Raw genomic sequence first — 23,782 nt, forward strand, 5'->3', positions numbered from 1 at the left:
AGGATGAGAAGTATTGAAATCCTGTTCTTTTCAGGAAGAAAGTCCTCAGATTGGGAGGCTTGGGGTGAGGGAACTCTGTTCTTTGGTTCAACCTTCTGAAATGGAGTCATTGCATCACAAGGAGTAGTTAGGAAGGGAGTGGTCTTGGTTCAGGTACCACATGCTTTAGCCTTTCTGACCAAATTTTCATAGATTTTTCTGGAGTAGATATTTTTTTGATTTGCTGTTTGTATATGGCCATTTTCAGAGCCCTTAAATGTTTTTTTTTATTTTTGTTTTCGAACTCTTCTTTAGGGGAGAGGGTCAGTGGGGTTTCTCATGCTATCATGCTAGAAATCAGTACCAGGTGTGCAGTTTGGGACAGCTGGAGTCTCTTTTTATTTCTGGTGTGTTAATTTTACTTTTGAGCCCAGCTCCAGTATTGTTTTTATTTGTTATATTCTACTTGTTAATACTATATGGTTGGGTTAGAGGTGGTATGTTAAAGCCTGAACTTCGCTGTGCATCTCTTTTTTTAAATTGACGTATAATTGACATACAACATCATATTAGTTTCAAGTGCACAACGTAATTATTTGATATTTGTATATACTGTGAGATGATTACCACAAAAAGTCTAGTTAACATTCTTCACCATAAATAGTTAAAAAATTTTTTCTTGTAATGAGAATTTTTAAGATTTACTCTCAGTAACTTTCAAATATGAAATATAATAATTTTAAATATAGGCATCATGCTGCACATTACAACCCCATATCTTATTTATTTTATAACTTGAAGTTTATGCCTTTTGACCCATTTTGCCCCCCCCCCCCGGCCCNCCCCCCCCCCCGGTCCCTTGTCTGCAATCACCAATCTCTTTCCTCTGTCTAGGAGCTTGTGTTTTGTGTTTTGTTTTTTGTTTCTGTTTTATATTCCACAAAAAAGTGAGATCATACAGTATTTCTTTTTCTCTTAGAAAAGGATCCTTCATGGTGTCACAAATGGCAAGATTTCACTTTTTTTTTATGACTGAATAATATTCCAGTATGTGTGTGTGTAAATTTTCTTCATCCATTAATCTAGTAATCTNTCTGTTTTGTTTTTTGTTTCTGTTTTATATTCCACAAAAAAAGTGAGATCATACGGTATTTCTTTTTCTCTTAGAAAAGGATCCTTCATGGTGTCACAAATGGCAAGATTTCACTCTTTTTTTTATGACTGAATAATATTCCAGTATGTGTGTGTGTAAATTTTCTTCATCCATTAATCTAGTAATCTATGAATCTGTCAGTGGACACAAGATTATTTCGATATCTTGGCTATTATAAATAAGGCTGGAATGAATATGAGATTGCATTTTTTTTNTATGAATCTGTCAGTGGACACAAGATTATTTCGATATCTTGGCTATTATAAATAAGGCTGGAATGAATATGAGATTGCATTTTTTTTAATTGTTAGTGCTTTCATTTTCCTCAGATAAATACCCCGAAGTGGCTTGCTAGATCTATGGTATTTTTATTTTTAATCACTCGGAGAAATTCCATACTGTTTTCCGTAGTACCTGCATCAATTTACATTCCCATCAATAGTGTATAAGGGTGCTTCACATCCTTACCAACATTTGGTATTCCTTGTCTTTTTTTTTTTCTTGATAGTAGGCATTCTAGCAGGTGTGATATAATATCTCACTGTGATTTTGATTTGCATTTTCCTGATGATTAGTGATGTTGAGCATCTTTTCATGTACCTCTTGGTAATCTGTATGTCTTTGGAAAACTTCAGATTTTCTGTTCACCTCAGTCAGAATTGTTTTGCTATTGAGTTGTATGAGTTTTAAAATATTTTGGATAATTAGCCCTTTATTAGATATATAATATGCAAATATTATCTCCCATTCAATAAGTTGCCTTTTCATTTTGATGGTTTCTTTTGCTGTGTAGATTTTTAGTTTGATGTATTCTCTTTTGTTTATTTTTACTTTTGTTGCCTTTGCTTTTGGTGCCAAATTCCAAAAATTATTGCAAAGACATGTCAAAGAACTGACCAGTTGTGTTTTCTATTATAAGTTTTATGGGTGGGGGGATGCCTGCGTGGCTCAGTTGGTTGAGCGTCCAACTCTTGATTTCCGCTCAGGTCATGACCTCAGGGTTGTGAGATAGAGCTCCGTGTTGGGCTCTGCACTGGGCATGGAACCCGCTTATGATTTTCTCTCTCCCTATCCCTCTGCCCTCCTCCCGTCTCCCCATAAAAAAACAAGTAAATGGAGTTTTATGGTTTGGGTCTTACATAAAGCTTTAATCCATTTTAAGTTGATTTTTATTTATTGTGTAAGATAGAGGTCCAGTTTTACTCTTTTGCATGTGACTGCCCAGTTTTCCCAACACCATATATTGAAGAGAATGTCCATTTCCCATTGTGTATTGTTGGCCTTTTTGTTTTGTTTTGTTTTAAAGATTTTATTTATTTATTTGATAGAGTGAGCACAAGCAGGGGAGCAGCAGAAGGAAAAGGAGAAGTAGGCTCCCTGCTGAGCAGGGAGCCTGATGCAGGGCTTGATCCCAGGACCCTGGGATCATGACCTGAGCTGAAGGCAGATGCTTAACCAACTGAGCGACCCAGGCACCCCGGCCTCTTTGTTATAAACTAATAACCATGTAAGTGTGGGTTTATTTCTGGCCTCTCTAATTTGTTCCTTTGTTCTTTGTGTCTCTTCTAATGCCAGTGCCATCCTGTCTTTATAACTATAGTTTTATAATAGAGTTTGAGATCAGGAAATATACCTCCAGCTTTGTTGTTCTTTCTTAAGGTTCCTTTTGATATTCACGGTCTTTTATGGTTCCATTCAAATTTTAGAATTGCTCATTCTGTATTTGTGATAAATATCATCAGTACTTTGTTAGGGATTACATTAATTCTGTAGATTGTTTTTGGAATTATGGACATTTTAATAGTGTTAATTCTTTTAATCCATTAGCACAAAATATCTTTCCATTTATTTGTGTCTTTTTCAATTTATATATATATATTTTAAGATTTTATTTGACAGAGATAGAGACAGCCAGTGAGAGAGGGAACACAAGCAGGGGGAGTGGGAGAGGAAGAAGCAGCCTCACAGCGGAAGAGCCCGATGTGGGGCTCGATCCTCCTNGTGGGGGGATGCCTGCGTGGCTCAGTTGGTTGAGCGTCCAACTCTTGATTTCCGCTCAGGTCATGACCTCAGGGTTGTGAGATAGAGCTCCGTGTTGGGCTCTGCACTGGGCATGGAACCCGCTTATGATTTTCTCTCTCCCTATCCCTCTGCCCTCCTCCCGTCTCCCCATAAAAAAACAAGTAAATGGAGTTTTATGGTTTGGGTCTTACATAAAGCTTTAATCCATTTTAAGTTGATTTTTATTTATTGTGTAAGATAGAGGTCCAGTTTTACTCTTTTGCATGTGACTGCCCAGTTTTCCCAACACCATATATTGAAGAGAATGTCCATTTCCCATTGTGTATTGTTGGCCTTTTTGTTTTGTTTTGTTTTAAAGATTTTATTTATTTATTTGATAGAGTGAGCACAAGCAGGGGAGCAGCAGAAGGAAAAGGAGAAGTAGGCTCCCTGCTGAGCAGGGAGCCTGATGCAGGGCTTGATCCCGGGACCCTGGGATCATGACCTGAGCTGAAGGCAGATGCTTAACCAACTGAGCGACCCAGGCACCCCGGCCTCTTTGTTATAAACTAATAACCATGTAAGTGTGGGTTTATTTCTGGCCTCTCTAATTTGTTCCTTTGTTCTTTGTGTCTCTTCTAATGCCAGTGCCATCCTGTCTTTATAACTATAGTTTTATAATAGANCCTCTTTGTTATAAACTAATAACCATGTAAGTGTGGGTTTATTTCTGGCCTCTCTAATATGTTCCTTTGTTCTTTGTGTCTCTTCTAATGCCAGTGCCATCCTGTCTTTATAACTATAGTTTTATAATAGAGTTTGAGATCAGGAAATATACCTCCAGCTTTGTTGTTCTTTCTTAAGGTTCCTTTTGATATTCACGGTCTTTTATGGTTCCATTCAAATTTTAGAATTGCTCATTCTGTATTTGTGATAAATATCATCAGTACTTTGTTAGGGATTACATTAATTCTGTAGATTGTTTTTGGAATTATGGACATTTTAATAGTGTTAATTCTTTTAATCCATTAGCACAAAATATCTTTCCATTTATTTGTGTTTTTCAATTTATATATATATTTTTTAAGATTTTATTTATTTATTTGACAGAGATAGAGACAGCCAGTGAGAGAGGGAACACNCTTTTTCAATTTATATATATATATTTTAAGATTTTATTTGACAGAGATAGAGACAGCCAGTGAGAGAGGGAACACAAGCAGGGGGAGTGGGAGAGGAAGAAGCAGCCTCACAGCGGAAGAGCCCGATGTGGGGCTCGATCCTCCAACGCCGGGATCACGCCCTGAGCCGAAGGCAGACGCTTAACCGCTGTGCCACCCAGGTGCCCCTCAATTTATATTTTTAATGACTTACAGTTCTGAATGCACAGATCTTGTACTTTTTTGGCTTAATTTATTTCTAAGTATTTTATTCTTTTTGATGGCATCATAAATGGGATTATTTTATTTCTCTATAGTTCATTATTGTATAGAAATGCAACAGATTTTTGCATATTGATTTTGTATCCTGTAACTTTACTGAATATGTTGATTAATTCAGAAAGTTTTTTGGTATAGTTTGGCATATATAAAGTCTCTTTCATTTCTGATATATTTGTTGAGTACCCCCTTTTTCATAGGCTAAAGTTTTATTAATTTTCATTATCTTTTCAAAGAATCAGATCTTAGTTTCATTCGTCTTTTCTGTTGTCCTTTTAGTCTCTTATTTATTATTTTTCTGATTTTTGTTATTTCCTTCTTTTACTAACTTTGGGTTTTGTTTGTTCTTCTCTTTCTGGTTCCTCGAGATATAAAGTTAGGTTGTTTGAGATTATTCTTGACCTTGAAATAACCATTTATCACTATGAACTTCCCTCTTAGAACTTCTTTTGATGAGTACTGTACGTTTTGGTATCCTGAATTTCCATTTTCATTTGTCTTAATGTAGTTTTTTATTTCTCTTTATTTGATTCATTGATTGTTTAATAGCATGTTGTTTTACCACATATTCATGAATTTTCTAATTTCTTCTTGTAATTGGTTTCTAGTTTCATAGCATTGTGGTCAGAAAAGATGCTTGATATGACTTCAGTCTTATTAAATTTATTAAGACTTTTTCTGTGGCCTAATCTTTGATCTGTCCTGGAGAATGTTCCATGTGCACTTAAGAAGATTGTGTACTCTGTTGGATAGAATGTGTATATATCCATTAAGTCCATCTGGTACAATGTGATTTTTAAGGCTGATGTTTCTTTGTTGATTTGTCTCAGGCTGATGGGAAGCCAGTCCCTCAAGCAGCAAGTTTTAAAGTAAGCAAACATATGTAGTTCTTTGGGACTATAAGCATAAGCTCCAGTTGCTACCAGAGCCAAGATATCCAGAGGAGTTGATCTGGGCAGAAGCTGCAAAAATTGTAGCTCCACATGACTGTATAAGCTCCTTTCTGGGAGATATGGGCAAGCTGCAGCAAGACTGAGGGAGAGTGTCTCCTTGCCTCTGCTACCTGTGAGCATCTCCATAGACATCTAGATGTGTGTCAGACCTGAAGCCTGCCCCTCAAGCTGAAGATCCAGGACAAATAAAAAGGCCTCTTTCACAGACATTCAGGAAATATGTTTTAGTCTTCAGGAACATAAGCTTTCCCTGGCCACCAGAGCCAGGCAGTCAAGGGGCATCCCCTGCATGGCAGCAGCAAAGACCAGAGCACCAGAAGTAAAATAACTTCATCAGATGTGTGTGAAAGTTCCCTTCCAAAAGATACTGGTGCTCTGGTGCATGGGAGATGGAGAGTAAGAAGATAGTGCCCATCTTTCAAGGTTTCTGGAAAGGATTACAGATAGCCCTGAGATGGGTTTTGAATTAGAAGCCTGCCCCTCAGGCTGCAGCTGTGATGATAAACTAATAGGCCTCTTTGACAGAAGATTGAACTCCTGGCTTCTTTGCTTTTTTCTGTGCCCTGGGAGTAGAAGCTATTTAAGAATTCCTTCTTCATTGCTTAGTTTCCTGCGGGAACCATGACCGTAAGCCCCCCTGACTCCCAGAGCCAGGTGATGTAGAGGTGAACCCTGATAGCAGCCACAAACACTGTGGTGCTAGACAAGGACATTAGCTCCTTTCTGGGAGATAACAGTGAGCTGGGGTGAGGCAGAGAGCACAGAGATTTCATTTACTGGCCCCCGTTCCCTGAGCGCTTCTCCATAGGACCCTAGATATGTGCCAAAGCAAACGCCTGCCTCTTAGGCCTAAGCTCCTAAACAAGCAGTTAAGCCTCCTTCCCAGAAAGACTGCTGTGTGTTGGTGGGGTGGGGGTGGTGGTCATCTGCTCTCTCTGTAGTGCCCTGGGAGTGGTAATCTACCAAGAATGGTCTCTTCAATTGTTACAGTCCCGTAGGACCCAGGAACACAACATTACCCCCAGCCTCCACAGTCAGGTGAAGAAAGAGCATCCCCTGGGTGTCATTCATAAAAACTGGGGTACCAAAAGGTGTAACAGTTACCCTCTGGAAGATAATGGCACTCTTCAGTGCAGCAAAAGGAGAATGTGTAGATGGTGACCACCAGCTAGAGTGAGGCTGAGGGTTTGTAAAGGTGGTGCCCACTGGAATGAAACAAAACGATGATGCCCACAGGTGACAGAGCAGCAAAGGGGGGTGTATGGTGCTGCCCACTTTGGGGGTAGGGAAAGGCCTAGGCTTTTGAAAAACCAAGGGGATGGTTTTATGGTGAGCATGTGCTTCAGTCTTTCCTACCTGCTTTGATGTGGTGTTTTTCTCATTTGCCTGATGTGTAGCTATTGCTTAGCTAGTTTGTAGGGTTTTTTCCAGAGGGAATTGTTCCATGCTTAGCTGTAGATTCAGTGGGTCCATGAAAGGAGCTCAGGATCTTCCTACATTGCCATCTTGAAGTAGAACCTCACTGTGTATCTATTTAAAATCTGGGTCAGTTTCTTCACATTTCTATAACTCATTTTCTTATTATCTAAAATGGAGCTCTCAATACAAATCTCAATATGGGCTTAGAAGGTATTTAATTGGCTATTTTATATAGAGTGTCTGTCACATAGCCTGGTTTACTGTAGCAATAAAAAAATTAAGTCCTGGCTCTTTATTCCTAGTCCCGATCTACTTCCACTTCTCAACATGGTTACCCTCATAAAGGATATGCCAGTGCCTAAATCCCAATTTGTAATGGGTAGACTCCAAAGTGGCTCCCATCATACCCACCTCCTGGCATTCATGCTCTTCAGTGATCCCTTCTCCCTGAGCATGGGCAGGATGAGTGATTTGCTTTTGACCATTAGAATTTCTTAAAAGTGATGGAATGAGCATGGCGTGTGTGATTACATTACATGCAGTTGTAACATTGACCTTGCAAGGAGATTTTTTTTTTAATGATTTTTTATTATATTATGTTAGTCACCATACAGTACATCCCCGGATTCCGATGTAAAGTTCNATAGTCTGCAGGGTAATGAATGTTGTCTTGAACTTTGTTGTGTGAACTTTGAAGTGGATCCTTCCCCACTTGGGCCTCAGATGAGACTGCAGCCCTGGCTGATGCTTTCATTTTAGCTAAATGTCCTAAACCACGCCCAGACACTTGACACACAGACTGTGAGAAAATGTGTATTGTTTTAAGCTGTTAAATTCTGTCAGTAATTTTAAGTAGCAGTAGGTAACTAATACAGATCTTTTTTGGTTCAAATAATTATATTTTGAAAAGAAAAGTGTTTTATAAGGTTTTGAATTCTTTAAATTCTGGAGAAACCAGAGTTTACTGCTTTATTGATGGTACTGTTGAAAAATTTCCCAAAGGCAAAGCAGATAGTTTTGTCATTGTGTGGAAAAATAGCTGATGCTGAATATACTGGTCTCATAATTCCCTATTAAAATTTAAGAGCTTTCAGACATCTTGTTACAAATATTTTGCAGTGGAATTTTCACATACTGCAGTTTTGTGGTGTGTGTGTGTGTGCATGTGTATTAAAAAAAAAAAACTTGTAACATGAAATCTACCACCTTAGCCTTTTTTAAGTGTATAGTACAGTACTCTTAAGTATATTCACCATGTTGTGAAACAGAGCTCCAGAATTTTTCCATCTTGTAAAACTGAAACTCTGTACTCATTACACAACTCTTCTTTTCCCTAGCCCGAAGTAACCACCATTCTACTTTCTTTCTCTATGAATTTGACTAGTTTAGCTACCCCGTATAAGGGGAACCATACAGTATTTGTCTTTTTCTGGCTGTCTTATTTCATTTAACATAATGTCCTCAAAGTTCATTCATGTTGTAGCATGTGATAAGATTTCTGTCCTTTGAAAGTCTGAATACAGCCTTTTAATGTTTTTAATTATGAAATATTAAAAGCATAATGAAGAGTATTAAAAAACTTAATTTTTTTTTTATAATAAGAAATGCTAACTACAAATAAACTGAAGCTCTCTGTGACTCAGGAATATATGAAATGGAATAATAGAATACTTTGAGTAAGCACATATTGGTAGACAAGTGATTATTTTTCACATTTCTTGCTAGATAATTCTATAAAGAGTGGTAGAGACAACAAAAATGTAAAATATCTGAAATACACATTATCATCTGTATTTTATTAAGAATAATTCATACTGTTTCACCTAGTAACTGATAAACCAATAATAAAATAGATACATCTTTATAATTACACAAAATACAGTTAAACAGAACACAGAAGGAAGATAATATTTTTGTAATAAGCATATTGAGACTTATAAAGTATTAGGGTTCATTTCTGTTGTTAACTTACACAAATGCAAAATAAACATGAGAGAGTAACCATTTTGAAATGCTGTTCTTATCATACTTAAGAAACATGTTGAGCATAAAGTCAAAATGATCTGATAAATCAATGTGTTATCATTTAACATACCCGGTTAGAAGTTTTATTACACTTATGGCTGCAAGAATTTCATTGAGCAGATATAGAAGAGAATTCATCTGGGGGCGTCTGGGTGGCTCAGTTGGTTAAGCAACTGACTCTTGAATTTAGCTCAGGTCATGATCTCAGGGTCATGAAATCGAGCCCCACATCAGGTTGTGTCTTGGGCAGGGAGCTCTGTGTTGGGCATCTCTATCCCTCTGCTCCTCCCCACTGTTTACTTGCTCTCTGTTTCTCTCTCTCAAAAAAAGAAAGAATGAAAGAAAAAGAAAGAAAAAGAAAGAAAGAAAGAAGAAAGAAAGAAAGAGAAAGAAAGAAAAAGAAAGAAAGAAAAAGAAAGAAAGAAAAAGAAAGAAAGAAAAGGAAAAAAAATTCATCTGTAAGCTCTTCTGTTTTCCACTTTTCTCTCCTTCCAACTGATCTACTTCTCCCCTTACTATTCTAAATTCAGTTCAAATGAAGCCATAGAGAAATTTGTTTTTTTCTAGAGGAAATAAGTTACTTTCAGGATTACTATAGTAATGTACAGATTCAGTTAAAAAAATAGTGTTAAAAGATGATTTTTTAGATATATTAGAAGACAACGAACCCAAATATGAAATCCTTTACTTTATAAGATTAGTTTATTGGATCAGTTTATTTTTGACTTTCTATTTTAGTGTCTTTTCTTATAAAATACAGTATGCGGTTTTACACAGACCATCACAAAGCTGAAGAAAGTCACTGTTAAATTATTATAGTAACTGTTTGTAGGTAAGTTAATTTCTCATGAAAATCTCTTACCATTTTTTAAATGGTCTGTATAGAATTTTTAAATTGTTTATTTATTTTAGAGAGAGACAGAGCAAGTGAGCAGAGGGGCAGGGAGAAGGAGAGAATCTCAACCAGACTCCACACTGAGTGTGAATCCCAAGGTGGGGCTCGATCCCTCAACCCTGAGAGCAGGACCTGAGCCGAAACCAAGAGTCTGACACTTCAGCTCACTGTGCCACCCAGGCACCCCAGTTCTGTATAGAATTTTTAGAAATTATTTCAACCATGTCTTAAAACACTTGGCTCATGATTATACTGATCAAAAAAATACATTTTTTAGAAATAAATTTGTTACTGGTAGGCAGCTAGCTACATGGCCATTTATATGTTTTTATGTAGGAATTAATGCAAGAGATTTTTCTAAGGTGGCCTCCTCTGCACTCTAAGCTTTTACTTTTTGAAAAATGCATAAGTACTTTCCTTTGGAAATTATGTAGCCTACACATATTTTATAAAAATCACAGAATGTGGGAATATGGACAATCTGAGAACATCAGAAACATGATGTTCGATATCATATGGTCTAAAATAGATAAGGCTTCTCTCAGATATCCTGTAGATTGCTCAACAGTCGAATTGCCTTTTTGTCTTCTTTTTATGACAGTCATTCAAACAACTGTGTTTATTAATTGCCCACTACATGAACAACTCTGTGGCAGGTATTTGGGGAGACTATGAAATCCCTTAAAAAGGAGACTTCGTATTATAAGCCCTTTGAGATTTTCATAATCTAATACCATGTACTAATAGGAAGGATATAGTAAATATAACTTGACACAGAGGGCACTAGAACACATTCCATTTCCTCTGTGTGTGTGTGTGTGTGTGTGTGTGTGTGTGTGTGAATGTAATAGAAATAAAAGAAATAACAGAAACTGTGGTATTGCTGGAATGAGTTTTGAATGTTATTTTGGAAGAAAGATGCTTTCCAGTTGGGAAAATGGTAAGCATGTGAACCAAGAGGATGACAAACAGTTGCTTGAATATGGAGATAATGGGTATAGGATCGGAAAGCACAGGGTTGAAAGTCTGAACGTGGTGTTTGAAGCACCGTCACAGGAAGAGATGGGACTAAAGTTATACTTCAGGAGTATGTATTTATGGTTATGATTCAGATAAACTGCATGAGGAAGAGGCTGTGGGAAAGGAGGCTGGTATATTGTTGGGTTTTAAAAGTGACTAAGACCTGAACCTGGGCTATAGCTATAAAATTAAATTGAAATTTTCAGATGACCCTCAAGGGGCTATGTTACTCTATTCAACTTAACATCTAAGTGTTTTATTTAAAAATCCTTCGGGAAAAGATTTCCAAACATTTTGTCTGTTGTCATAGATACTTCAAGACTAAGAAGAAAAAAAATAATAATTCAAAGGGAACACGAGATGGCAGCAGTTATATCATATAAAGAGAACAACTGAGGAAAGAAAAACATTTGAAATTATTTTTAAAGTAAAAAATATGTAGCACTTTATTCTTTATGTGGTGTATTCCTTTTCATTTCAGAGATTACTCAGTTATTGGTTTCATGCTTCACAGCACATCTGAGGTTCATTCTGACTGTAGTAAAAATCCTACTCCATTACATGTGATTATTTCCTAAAATAAAGCTGTTGCTGTTTTCTGCAGATTATGGTTCCTCTGTGTTATCTGTGGCAGAAGAGTTCTGGATGGTGCAAAATTGTTTTAAATGTTCCAGCATCGCTTTTTCTTCCTCTTCTAGTCTTTCATCCTTCCTCATTTCCCATCTAAAAGAAAAATCACATCTTAGTATTTTTGCATTTCCAAACTGTAGTCAACACTCAGTTATTCAAGGCTTGAATATGTGTAGTGACTGGTTTACTGAGGCATCTATTTCTCCTTGTTTATTCTTTTACTGACTTCTCTCAGGCTTGAAATTTCACTGGCACTGCTCCTGCAGAATGGGCCAGAAAAATGGGAGAGGAAAGTGGAGTCAAACCAGTTCCAGTCTAGGGTAAAGTTTTAAAGTATTGTTTTAAATATGTTAATTTAAAAAATTTATATGCCTTACTAGGATATACATGCATATAAATAAAACCTGGAATTAACAATTAAGAAGCAAATATTTTGCATAGTATTTTTCCTCACTGATCAGCATATCAGTGGCTTTAAGTTGCAGAGAAATGTACCAGGAAGACCTCAGCAGCAAGAAGAATATCAAGCTAAATTGAATATACCTTAAAGGCAGGTCAGTCTATTCCTAGAAATAATACCAGATTTGAAGTAATCGTGTTAAAATGACCCAAGAAAAGTAGCAAATTGTTAGCAAAATTCCATAGGAATTGGCTAAAAAAGAGAGACTAAAGACTCTAATTTTGGGTGACTGACTGGGAGATATTTAACGAACTGTCAGAATATGGAAGTATATATGAATATAATCTTAAAAGTAAACAGCACAATAACCGAAGTATGGTTAATTCCTCCTGCTCCTTCCTCTCTCTTATATGCCACGTCCTCAGGTCTGGGCAGGGCACACTTGACAACCGGCAATCTAACAGCGAATCATCCACATGTATTTTCTTGCTCTTTTCCTCATTCCTAATTCTACCAACCCCCAAGCCATCTACCATGATATACTGTCACAAAAGGATTTTAAATCCAATGTTTTAATCCTAAAAAGATACATGCTAAAAGACCCTCAGCTATAAGGGGACAGGATTTCTAACAACAAACAAGGAGCTATGCGCTGAATGTCTTCCAGAAGCCCACTATTTTATCATATTCAGAACTCCTGGATAAGAGTCTATCATATGTGAAGAAAGTATGTTGAGTTTGGAGTGGGATCTTTCTGGTTTTCTTCACTGAAAAGAAAGCAGGGGCATTGCATTTTTCCATAGAAACCTCCTACTAGGATCCTTGTTCCCACACGCAGGTTTTTTTGGAGTGTTGGGCTCACTATGCCCTGACCAGTCCTGGGAGGTAGTTTATATAAAGAAGGAAGGAAGAGTGGAGAGAAAGAATTATCTGAGAAATTAGACCTGGGTTTAATCTACATTTCTTCATCATTGTCTGCCTGGGATTCTCCTCATCTCCTAGCCCCAATCTTGGCTGGATCTAAAAACTGTAATTCATGGTTGTCTTAATTTCTCTATATGTTCCCATATGGTCAGAGTTAGGTCATTGGTCATATAAGTTTTAATAACAACTTGAAGGATAAAGAGATTTTTCACCACTACACTGCTCAGTCATGTGACAAGGGGCAATTCTCCCCAGGTCAGTATTTCGAAATTTAAAATTTAGCCCATAAGGTTACCTTCTTCTGTTTTCATGGAATTTTAAAGATCAAAAACTGTCACTACTCATTTTATATAGGTGAACTTGGGCATCATTAATTTGCATGTTAAATTGAATTCCTCCCAAGCAGGAAAATATTAATAACAGAAAATACTTATATAGCACTATGTCTTAGGCATTGTTTTAAACACTTGACATATCACACTTTAAATCTGTACTAGAAAATGTTGTTATTCCCATTCCACAGAGAAGTAAACTGAGATACAGGATGTTAATATCACTTGCCCAGGTATCTTTGGATTGGAATCAGGGAGTCAGGCTCTAGAATCTCCTTAGAAATGCAACACTCACCACGTTTTAAAACCATTTACATTTATCATTAATTAATGGTATAAGCAGTTTGAGTATTTTATTTCCTAAAAAAAAAAGTTACCCAAATTGGGCTGTATGTTAAAAAAAAAAAAATTCCCTAAAATTCAGTAAATACATGAAATCCAAACATGAAAAATTAGTTTTACCTTTCTTATTGCATGGAAAGGTGCTAATATTGTACTGAGTAAATGAATTATTTTATGAATGTCAACAGAACAAAATATGTAATATGCATATAAATATTTTGATCATTGTCTCTCCTTGTGAAAATTGAAAGCATGATCTCTGCTTCATTTAAATATCTGTATAATTAATGTAATTTAAATGGATTGTATACATAATAGAATCCAAGATAAGGATTTTTGAAGCTTCATGAGAATTGTGGGCACCTCAAAGTGTAATTGAGCTGTTAGCAATTAATGATATTAAGCAACATAATTTATCTACCACAGCCTTCTTATATTTGCTTTGTGCTTATTAAGAAGAAATCATTTCCTATGAGAAGAAGAAATCATTTCATATGAGAATAAGAAATTTTGACAAAGATAGGAAAAAAATAATATTACAACTACATTTTCTTTAATAATTTTACTTTATTGAATAAAACATTAGGGATTTGAAATGTATGTCTGTTTACCTCAAGCCTTGTTTTATTTCAAATCTGTAATTTTTTTTTTTGAAGTACAACTGACATCATATTAGTTTTAGGAATACAACATACTGGTTTCATATTTATATACATTACAAAATGATCACCCGGATGAGTCTAGTTACCACCTATCACCATACAAGACTATTATTACAATATTGTTGACTATATTCCCTGTGCTGTAAAATATATCCCCATGACTTATTCTATAACTGGGAGGTTGTATCTTAATCTCTCTCAATTATTGCATCAATGCCTGCACTCGCCTCCCCCCTGGCAACCATGTTTGTTGTCTGTATCTATGAGTCTGTTTCTGTTTTGTTCATTTGTTTTGCTTTTTAAATTCCACATGTAAGTGAAACCATATGATATTTGTCTTTCTGTGACTTATTTCACTTAGAATGACATCCTCTAGGTCTGTCCATGTTGTCGCAAATGGCAAGAATTCTTTTTTTAATGGCTGAGTAATATTCCACTGTATATATGTACACTACTTTTTTTATCTATTCAATCTATCTCTGGACACTTAGGTTGCTTCCATATCTTGGCTATTGTAAATAATGCTGCAGTAAACATAGGGGTGCACATATCTTTCCAAGGTAGTGTTTTTGTTTTTTCCCAGATAATCCCCAGAAGTGGAACTGATTGATCATACAGTTCTATTTTAACATTGTTAAGGAACCTCCATACTGCTCTTCATAGTGACTTCACCAGTGTACCTTCCCACCAACAGTGCAAGAAGATTCTCTTTTCTCTACATTCTTGTCAACATTTGTTATTTCTGGTCTTTTTGATAGTAACCATTTTGACAGGTGTGAGGTGACATCTCATTGTGGTTTTGATTTGCATTTCCCTGATGATTAGTGATGTTGAGTATATTTTCATATGACTGTTGGCCATCTGTATATGTTCGGAAAAATACCTATTCAGGTTCTCTGCTCATTTCTTAATCAGAGTTTGCTTTTCTGATAGTGGGTTTTGAGGGTTTTTTTTTTTTAATATATTGGAGACATTATTTTCAAATATCTTTCCCAGCCAGTAGGTTTCCTTCTTGTTCTGTTGGTTTTAGTTTGATGTAGTGCCATTTTAATTTTAATTTTTTTAAGTTTTTTTTAAGGTAATCTCTATACCCCACATAGGCTTCCAACTCAAGACCCCAAGATCAAGAGTTGGAAGTCAAGTTGCCTTCCAACTGAGCCAGTTAGGTGCCCCATGTAGTGCCATTTTAAAATTTTTGCGTTTATTGTCTTTGAGGAGAGTGATCCAAAAAAATACTGCTAAGACAGACTTCAGAGAGCTTACTGCCTATGTCTTCTAGGCGTTTTATGGTTTTATGTCTTACACTTAAGTCTTTTATCCATTTTGCATTTATTTTTGTATATGGTATTAGAAAATGGTCCAATTTCATTGTTTTGCATGTAGCTGTTCCTGTTTTCCCAACACCTTTTATTGAACAGTGTTGAAGAGATCCTCTTTTCCCCATGGTGTATTCTTGTCTCCGTTGTCATAGATTAATTGACCATGTAAGCATGGGTTAATTCCTGGGATGTCTGTTGTTTTCCACTGATTTGTGTGTGTGTGTGTGTGTGTGTGTGTGTGTGTGTGTGTGTGTGTGTCTGTCTTTCTCTCTCTCTCTCTTTTTTTTTTTTTTTGGCAGTACCATACTGTTTTCATTGCTAAAGCTCTGTACTCTAGTTTGAATTAAGGAGCATGGTACCTCCCTATTTATTCTTCTTTCTCAAAATTGCTTTGGCTACTTGGGGTCTTTTATAGTTACATACAAATTTTAGGATGATTTCTTCTTGTTATGTGAAAAATGCCATTGGTATTTTAATAGGGATTATGCTGAATCTGTACATACAGTTTCTTTGGGTAGTATGGACATTTTAACAGTATCAGTCCTTCCAATCCATGAGCATGGTGTATCTTTCCATTTATGTTCTTTTCAGTTTCTCTCATCACTGTCTTACAGTCTTCAGAGTACAGGTCTTTCACCTCTTTCTTTAAATTTATTCCTAGGTATTTTACTCTTTGATGCAGTTGTAAATGGGATTGATTTCTTTTTTCTTATAGTTTGTTATTAGTCTAGAGAAACAACAGATTTCTGTATATTAATTTTTTATCCTGCAACTTTACTGACTCCACTTGTTAATTACAATAGTTTTTTTTAGTGGAGTCTTTCCATTTTTTTTATATATAGCATTAAATCATCTGCCAATAGTGGCAGTTTTACTTCTTCCTTTCCAATTTTAATGCTTTTTTTTTTTTTTGCCAAAATTCTATGGCTAGGACTTCCAATACTACGTTGAATTAAAGTGGCACCCTTGTCTTTTTCCTGTACTTAAAGGAAAGGCGGGAAGAGGCAGAGGGAGAGGGAGAAGCAGGCTCCCCACTGAGCAGGGAGCCCAATGTGGGACTTGATTACAGGACCCTGACATCATGACCCAAGCCTAAAGCAGACGCTTAGCCGACTGAGCCACCCAGGTACCCCGAGACCTCTTTTTTCCTTGATGAGTCTGGTGAACGGTTTATCGGTTTTATCTTTTCAAAGAACCAGCTCTTAAATTCATTGATGTTTTCTATTTTTTTCTGTGTTGATTTCCTCTCTGAACTTTATTATTTCCTTCCTTCTACTAATTTTGGGCTCTCTTTGCTCTTAGTTAGGTATAAAGTTAGATTGAGATTTTTTTTCTTGAGGTAAGTTTCTCTGTGAACTTCCTTCTCAGACCTGCTTTTACTTCATCCCTTAGATTTTGGAACAGCATGTTTCCATTTGTCTTAAGGTATTTTTAAATCTCCTCTTTGGTATTTTCATTAATGCATTGGTTATTTAATATCATGTTGTTTAGACTTTATGTGGTTTTTTTTTCTAGTTTTCTTCTTGTAATTGATCTCTAATTTTATCCCATTGTGGTCTGAGAAGAAGCTTGATATGGTTTCAATCTTATATTTATTGAGGTTTGTTTTATGGCCTAACATGTGGTCCTTTCTGGAGAGTGTTCCATGTGTACTTGAAAAGAATGAGTATTCTGTTGTTTTTGGATAGAATGTTCTATTCCATCTGGTCTAATGTGTCATTTAAAGCCAATGTTTCCTTGTTGATTTTCTGTCTGGATGATCTATCCAATGATGTAAATGCAGTATTAAAGTCCCCACTACTGTTGTATTACTGTCAGTTTCTCCTTTTATGTCTGTTAATATTTGCTTTATATATTTAGGTGCTCCTATGTTGGGTGCAGAGATATTTACAATTGTTATATCTCCTTGTTGGATTGATCCATTTATCATCATATAATGCACTTCTATTTTGTTGCAGTGTTTTAAAGTCTATTTTCTGTGATATAAGTATTGCTACCCCAGCTTTCTTTTTGTTAGGATTTACATGAAATATCTTTTTCCATCCCTTCACTTTCAGTCTGTGTATATCTTTAGATCAAAGTGAGCCTTTTGTAGGCATCATTTAGATAGGGTCTTGTTTTGTTTTTTTAATCTCTTCTGTCAACCTTTGATTTCTGACTGGAGAATTTAGTCCATTTACATTTAGAGTGATTGGAGATAGGTATGTATTTATTCAATTTGTTAATTTTTTCTGGCTGTTTTTGTGGTGCCTTTTTGTTCCTTCTTCTCTTGCTGTTTGATGCCCTTTTTTTTTAGTGTAATGTTTGGATTCCTTTTGCTATATTTTTTTGTGTATCTCTGGCAGGTTTCTGGTTTGTGGTTACCATGCCCCCCCCCACACACACACGCACCCACACACAGTTGATGGTCACTCAAGTTCATTTACATTCTAAAAGCACATTTTTACTACCCCCAACTTTTATGTTTTTGACATATTCTGTATCTTTTTATTTTGTATATCTCTTACCTAATTATTGTAGTTACAGTCGATTTTAGTACTTTTGTTTTTAAACTTCATACTGGCTTTATAAGTGATTGGTTCAGTACATTTATTACCTAATTGCCTTTACCAGAGAGATTTTTTTCTTTCATATATTATTTTTAGTTGTGACCTTTTCTTTTCTGCTTTAATAAGTTTCTTTAGCATTTCTTGTAAGTCTGTTTCTGTGGTAATGAAATCCTTTAGCTTTTGTTTGTCTGGAATACTTTCTTTTTCCTTCAATTTTGACCTTTACCAGGTATAATATTCTTGGTTGTAAGTTTTTTCCTTTCAGTACTTTGAAGATATCATGCTACTCCCTTCTGGCCTGCAGAGCTTTTGCTGAAAAATCAGCAGGTAGATTTAGCTGGATTCCCTTGTATAAAACTAGTTGTTTTTCTCTTACTGATTTTTGACATTCTAATTATGTGCCTTGAAGTTACTCTCTTTGAGTTAATCCTGTTTGGAATTCTGTGTTTCCTGGACCTAGATGTCTGTTTTCTTCCATAATTTAGAGAAATTTTCAGACATTTTTTTCTTCAAGTAAGTTCTTTGCCCCTTACCTCTCTCTTGTTCTTTTGGGACCCCATAATGTGAATGTTAGTATGCTTGATGTTGTCCCTGATATCCCTTAAACTATTCTTGTTTTTTCAAATACTTTTTTTCTTTTTGCTGTTCTGATTGGGTGATTTCTACTACCTTGTCACCAAGTCACTGATCTCTTTTTCTGTATGTTATCTGTTAATTCCCTCTAGTATAGTTTTCATTTCAGCTATTGTATTCTTCAGCTCTGATTGGTACTTTCTTATATTTTCTGTCTCTTTCTTGAAGTTCTCACTGTGTTCATCCATTTCTTCTCCTGAGTTCTGTGAGCATCTATATGACTATTACTTTGAACTCCTTATCAGGTAGATTATTTATCTCCATTTCATTAAGATCTTTTTCTGAGGGTTTTTGTTGTGTTGTTCTTTTGTTTGGAATATATTCCTCTGTCTCTTCATTTGCTTGACTCTCTGTGTTTCTATGTATTCAGCACACTAGCTGCCTCTCTTAGTCTTGAAAGAGTGCCCTTGTGTAGGAGATGTCCTCTGGGGCCCAGAAGTACCCTCTCCCTTGGCCACCAGAATCAGGTGCTCTAGAAACATTTCCTGTGTAACCTTTGTGTGTGCCAGCCTGTTGTGATGGTGTTGCTGCTGTAGGTACAGTGGTCAGGGCTCTTCCCTTGGCCCAGCTTGTGGGTCACTGCAGCTGTTGGTTAGGTTTCTCTCTGTGGCTCAGCTGGCTGGGTTGCAGCAGCGTGTGGGACTCTTCCCCTGATCAGGCTGACTTGGGCTTCAGTAGTGGGCAGGGCTCTCACATACCGCCCCCCTATCCCCTGCCACCACCAGCTGGTTGGCGCTGTGATGGTCGGTGGGACTGTCTTCTGGGCCCAGCAGACATCCCTGCCAACATGAGCATGTTAGAGTGTGAGTACCAGCCTTGGCGCAAGCAAGGTTGAATGTGATTGCAAAAGTGGTGTGCCTGATAGTGTTTGCATCCCCAGAGAGTGTCTCAGCAGTTTCCTACCTGACTGACAGGTGTCCCAGGACTAGTAAGTGGTTCTCCTTCACCTATGTTCTAGGTGTTTTTCCAGCTTGTATTTTATCACTGGTTTTCAGGGCTAGACTATACACAAGCCCTTTAAGAGTGGGTTCTCCATACCCTATAGCTATATTTCTGGCTGTAATCCTTGTTAGTTTTCAAAGCCTGGCTTTTTAGGGGTTTGTCTCTCCTCTGAAGGATCTAAGCACTGGAATGCCTGATGGAGAACTCCAACCTTCACTCCTAAGGGAGAAGTTCTGTGTTTTTGAGATCCTCTCAGTTATGAATCGCTGCACGTGGGTTGGGCTTTTTCTTTTTTTGGTGAGAACTTGTGTCTGTCACTGCTACCCAGGTCAGTGCTGTCCTTCTGTTCCTCATTTTGGAGGCTCTGTTTATCCATTTTCAGGGCTTTTTCTGAGGAAATTATTCTATATGTAGTCATATTTATTGTTATATATGGGAGGAGGTGAGCTCAGGTTCTTCCTACAAAGCGATCTTGAATCTCCTCTCATCTATAAGTTCATAAGAGTTTATCTTTAATTCCATCATAGTTTAGGCTTTTTTTAACATAGTGTAAAAACAAGTCAGTTCTATCAAATAACTGTTGGAAAAGAAAATAATCTATCAATTTGTTAAACACAACTGACTGGGAAGCTTGTTTAAAATGTCTATCCCTAGTTAATTTTAATATGTTTAAAATCTGTAGTGGAATCATGTCCCTTCAGAAACCAGAAAATGTTGGCAACAGTGTATTCTAGTCCTCCCTTAAAAGCATCATGGAGTGAGTATGTTCTTGTTTTTCCTGACTCTGGTAGCCTGCTCTCTTTCATTGCCGCTTAGTTCTCCACTGCCTACTATGGAAAAAGAACTGTAACCTGACCCACACTCCAGCTGTTGGCAGTGATTTGTTGTATTTTAGTCACTAATAAGTGGCAAAACTCAATAAGATCTCACTGATCTCTACCATATTCTTAACTATCTTCTGGAATGTGCTCCATCTGTATGTCTCCTGGGTGTATAGATGTGAGAGCCTGGCCTATCCTTGACTAGGGTTCCTTTTTTCTATCCAATCACAACAGGGACCCTCAAACCTGGGCTGAGATACTCTAATAGAACCAGTATTGACAACTTTGCTCTCCTTCACTACTTGGATTGATTTGGGAGTGCTCAGCCTTGGTGGGTCTTCCTGGATTTACACACACATTCAGAATACCAGAGGTATTCACCTATTTCTCTGAATGTTATGTGATTACTAGCTAATATTATAGGGCTCTTTCATGTATCACGCCATGGGCTAAAAGCTTTCTGTTTCTGCTTGCCTCAGTGAGCAGTGTTGAACTTGGGACTTGTAAAATAAGACCTTGAGGGGTAAAAAATAAAAACAGTCACAATATTGAGTAACTGTTCTCGTCATCATTTTAGTAGGATCTTTTATATTGGAGGACTTTATGAATAGCTGTGTGTCAGAGCCAACTAGGAGAGTCCTGCTAGGGGAGTAGTTAAGCATAGGGTATGCCCTTGGTAGGGCAGTTCTAGACTGTGATAGAAGCAATTCATAGCACACCCTTATTACAGGAAAGAACAGCCAACACTAGACCAAGGAGGAGGCCAAGAACCTAGAGTGTGACAAGTTCTCTGAGGTATTTACTATGGCTTCTACTAGAAGAAAAACATCTGAAATCTGTGAACTCAGTAGTATCCTGCACACAGGCTCTGGAATCACTCTGTCTTTGAGTTGAATCTACACCACCACTTACTAATTGAATTACCTCAGGCAAGTTTCTTAACCTCTCTGTGCCTCAGGGTTCTCTCTATAAAATGGGGTCAAAATAGTTTATTAGGAGCATGCCCATTTGTTTATATATTGCCTATGACTGATTTCAGTCTATGTCCGAATTTAGTAGTTGTGACTCAGTCTGACTGAGATCACAAGTCCCATGAAGTCTAACTATTTGGACTTTTACAGAGAATGTTTGTCAAACACTGTTCTAGAACAGTGATTCTAACTGGGGTGGCATGGCCTCCCTATGGGAAAATGTGGAGAGCATTTTCATTTGACACTGTCTAGAATGCTTCCACGACCCAAGGAACAGAGATAGTAAATATCTTTAATGTATAGCAATCCCAAACAATAAAGAGTTTGTCTTCCCAAAATGTCGATAACATCTTTGCTGAGAAACAAGTGCTCTCGAATCTCCAAAATACTGTTGGAATATCCCTAACTAATTTGTGCTTTTAACTGAAATGGTTTTAGTGTTTCACAGTTTAGAATGTTGTTTGCTAGAGTGGAGGTTTAGTAGCCAGGTGCTGGATTTGAATCCCTTACAAGCTGTGTGGCCTTGGGCAAGCAAGATAAACTATGCCTCAGTTTCCTTATCAGTGAAATAAGAATAACAGTGTCTGCTTCACAGAGTAGCAGTCAGGATGATAGGACTAAGTAATAAAACAGTATATGCTTCATAGTAGACACTGAGTATTAACTATTATCAGTATTTTGGCATACAGATTAAAGTTGCAAATAGCTGAAATCCTAATTATGCTGTCTTAAACAAATGGTGTCTTAAATAAATAAATTTTTCTCACATCACAAGAAATCCCGAGGTAGGTGACTACCGTCATGGGTTAAATAGCTTGATAATAGCAGGGCTCATGTCTCTGGTTCTCTTGTCCTTTACCTCATGGTTCCAAAATCGTTGGTCAGCCTTATGTCCTTGTTTTGAGTGTGGAAAAAGGAGGAAGAGACACACCAGCACTTCCTGTCGCATTTTAACAGGGAACTGAAACCTTTCTTAGATTCCTCTCAGTGGACACTGGAAGCTATACTGTGTAGGTTTGAATCCTGACTCTGCCTTTTCCTAGCTGTGTGGCATTAGGCAAATTTCTGAATCTCTCCGTGCCTCAATTTTCTCAATTGCAAAATAGAGGATGCTAATGGTTTATATCGTAGTGCATTATTGTAAAGAGTGGGTGAACTATGAATTCAGAAAGTGTTGGTTTTATTTTATGAAACTACTTCTATCAAGTGGCTTCCCCAGAGCTCTTGTCTTCGTGTTCCCCTTCTGCCCTGTGCCTTTACATTGGTTTATCAGATAAATATAAAGAGATAAAATGAATTTGATAAGTATTATAAAGGTTTTACTCAGTATTCAGTTATACATTTCCATGATCATGTTGTTCCTTCCTGTCTTTCATGAGGGAGATGTTTCATGCTAGTTCACTCTGTTCAGCCTAGCATGACCATGGCTGTTTTTGTTTTCCTATAAACCCTTTTATTTTTCAAATACAGTCTATAATGATGGCATTTGATCATATTATTGGCATTTCTCCTGAAACTCCAACAAAATACTTGGAAATAAAAATGAAACTTGAAATAAGCCTCCTGATTTAATGTTATTATTAAACATTTATGTAGTACTTTATATTTACAAAGTGCTTTACAATTATTTATTAGTTAATTGTACTGTTAAACAACATTAACCATCTGGCCAAATTAATGATTTCAAATTCTCCTACCAGTTGGTAGCTCAGGAGTGAAAAATGAAATCATAGTGGATTTTATTCTCATTGAACGAACTGTTTTGTCCTTCACTCTTCTCTTCTGCACAACATAGTGCAGACTGGCTTCAAAGGGAAGTTAAAATCAAAGGGAAAAGGATGTCTCTGTTCTCTTCTTCCTATTGTCCTATAAGGGTAGGCTTTCCCCCAGATTGATGCTAGACCTTCTGTACTGAAGACAAGTCTTCTCCTCTCTCTTGGAAAGCTCCACATCTACTCCCACACATTCGGCTGTTGTCTCCACATCTGTAATTCAGTACCTTTAAACTTCATTTTTGTTTCAAGCCTTCTAAATTCAACTTTTTGATGGTCATTTTCACTCCCACTCCAATTATATTCATAATTCAGATTTATTTTTTGTTTTTTAAAACTGACCATTATCATCATATTCTGCAGCAGGGTCTGACTTCAAAAAGTATTGTGCACTTGCACTCCCTTCTTGTCCAGTCAGTTACCATTCTGCAATTTATTCTGCAATCACTTTCATATTCATCTCTCTCCTATCAGTCTACAGTTCAGGTGCTGTGATAATGTGATTTATAATAAATAGGTATTTGGTCTCCATCCCAGTTTTTCCTATAGAGCTCCTAAAACTTTTGGAATTTCCTGTGATGAGAACTATAAAGGTGCCTTT

The 23,782-nt window shown here is 36.8% G+C and overlaps 1 protein-coding gene across 7 annotated transcripts in view; it reads right to left on the reverse strand.

Moving 5' to 3' along the window:
• Positions 1 to 9,996: 9,996 nt before the first annotated feature.
• Positions 9,997 to 23,782, reverse strand: part of KIAA0825 (KIAA0825 ortholog) — a 393,004-nt gene continuing 379,218 nt past the window's right edge. For all 7 annotated transcript variants that reach the window (XM_034656498.1, XM_034656501.1, XM_034656500.1 and 4 more), the window contains one exon: positions 9,997 to 11,607. In XM_034656498.1, coding sequence (XP_034512389.1) covers positions 11,490 to 11,607 — 118 coding nt within the window. In that variant the 3' untranslated portion in view covers positions 9,997 to 11,489. The remainder of the gene's footprint in view (positions 11,608 to 23,782) is intronic.

This window comes from Ailuropoda melanoleuca, chromosome 3 (assembly GCF_002007445.2).
Source record: "Ailuropoda melanoleuca isolate Jingjing chromosome 3, ASM200744v2, whole genome shotgun sequence".
Classification (NCBI taxonomy): Eukaryota; Metazoa; Chordata; class Mammalia; order Carnivora; family Ursidae; genus Ailuropoda; species Ailuropoda melanoleuca.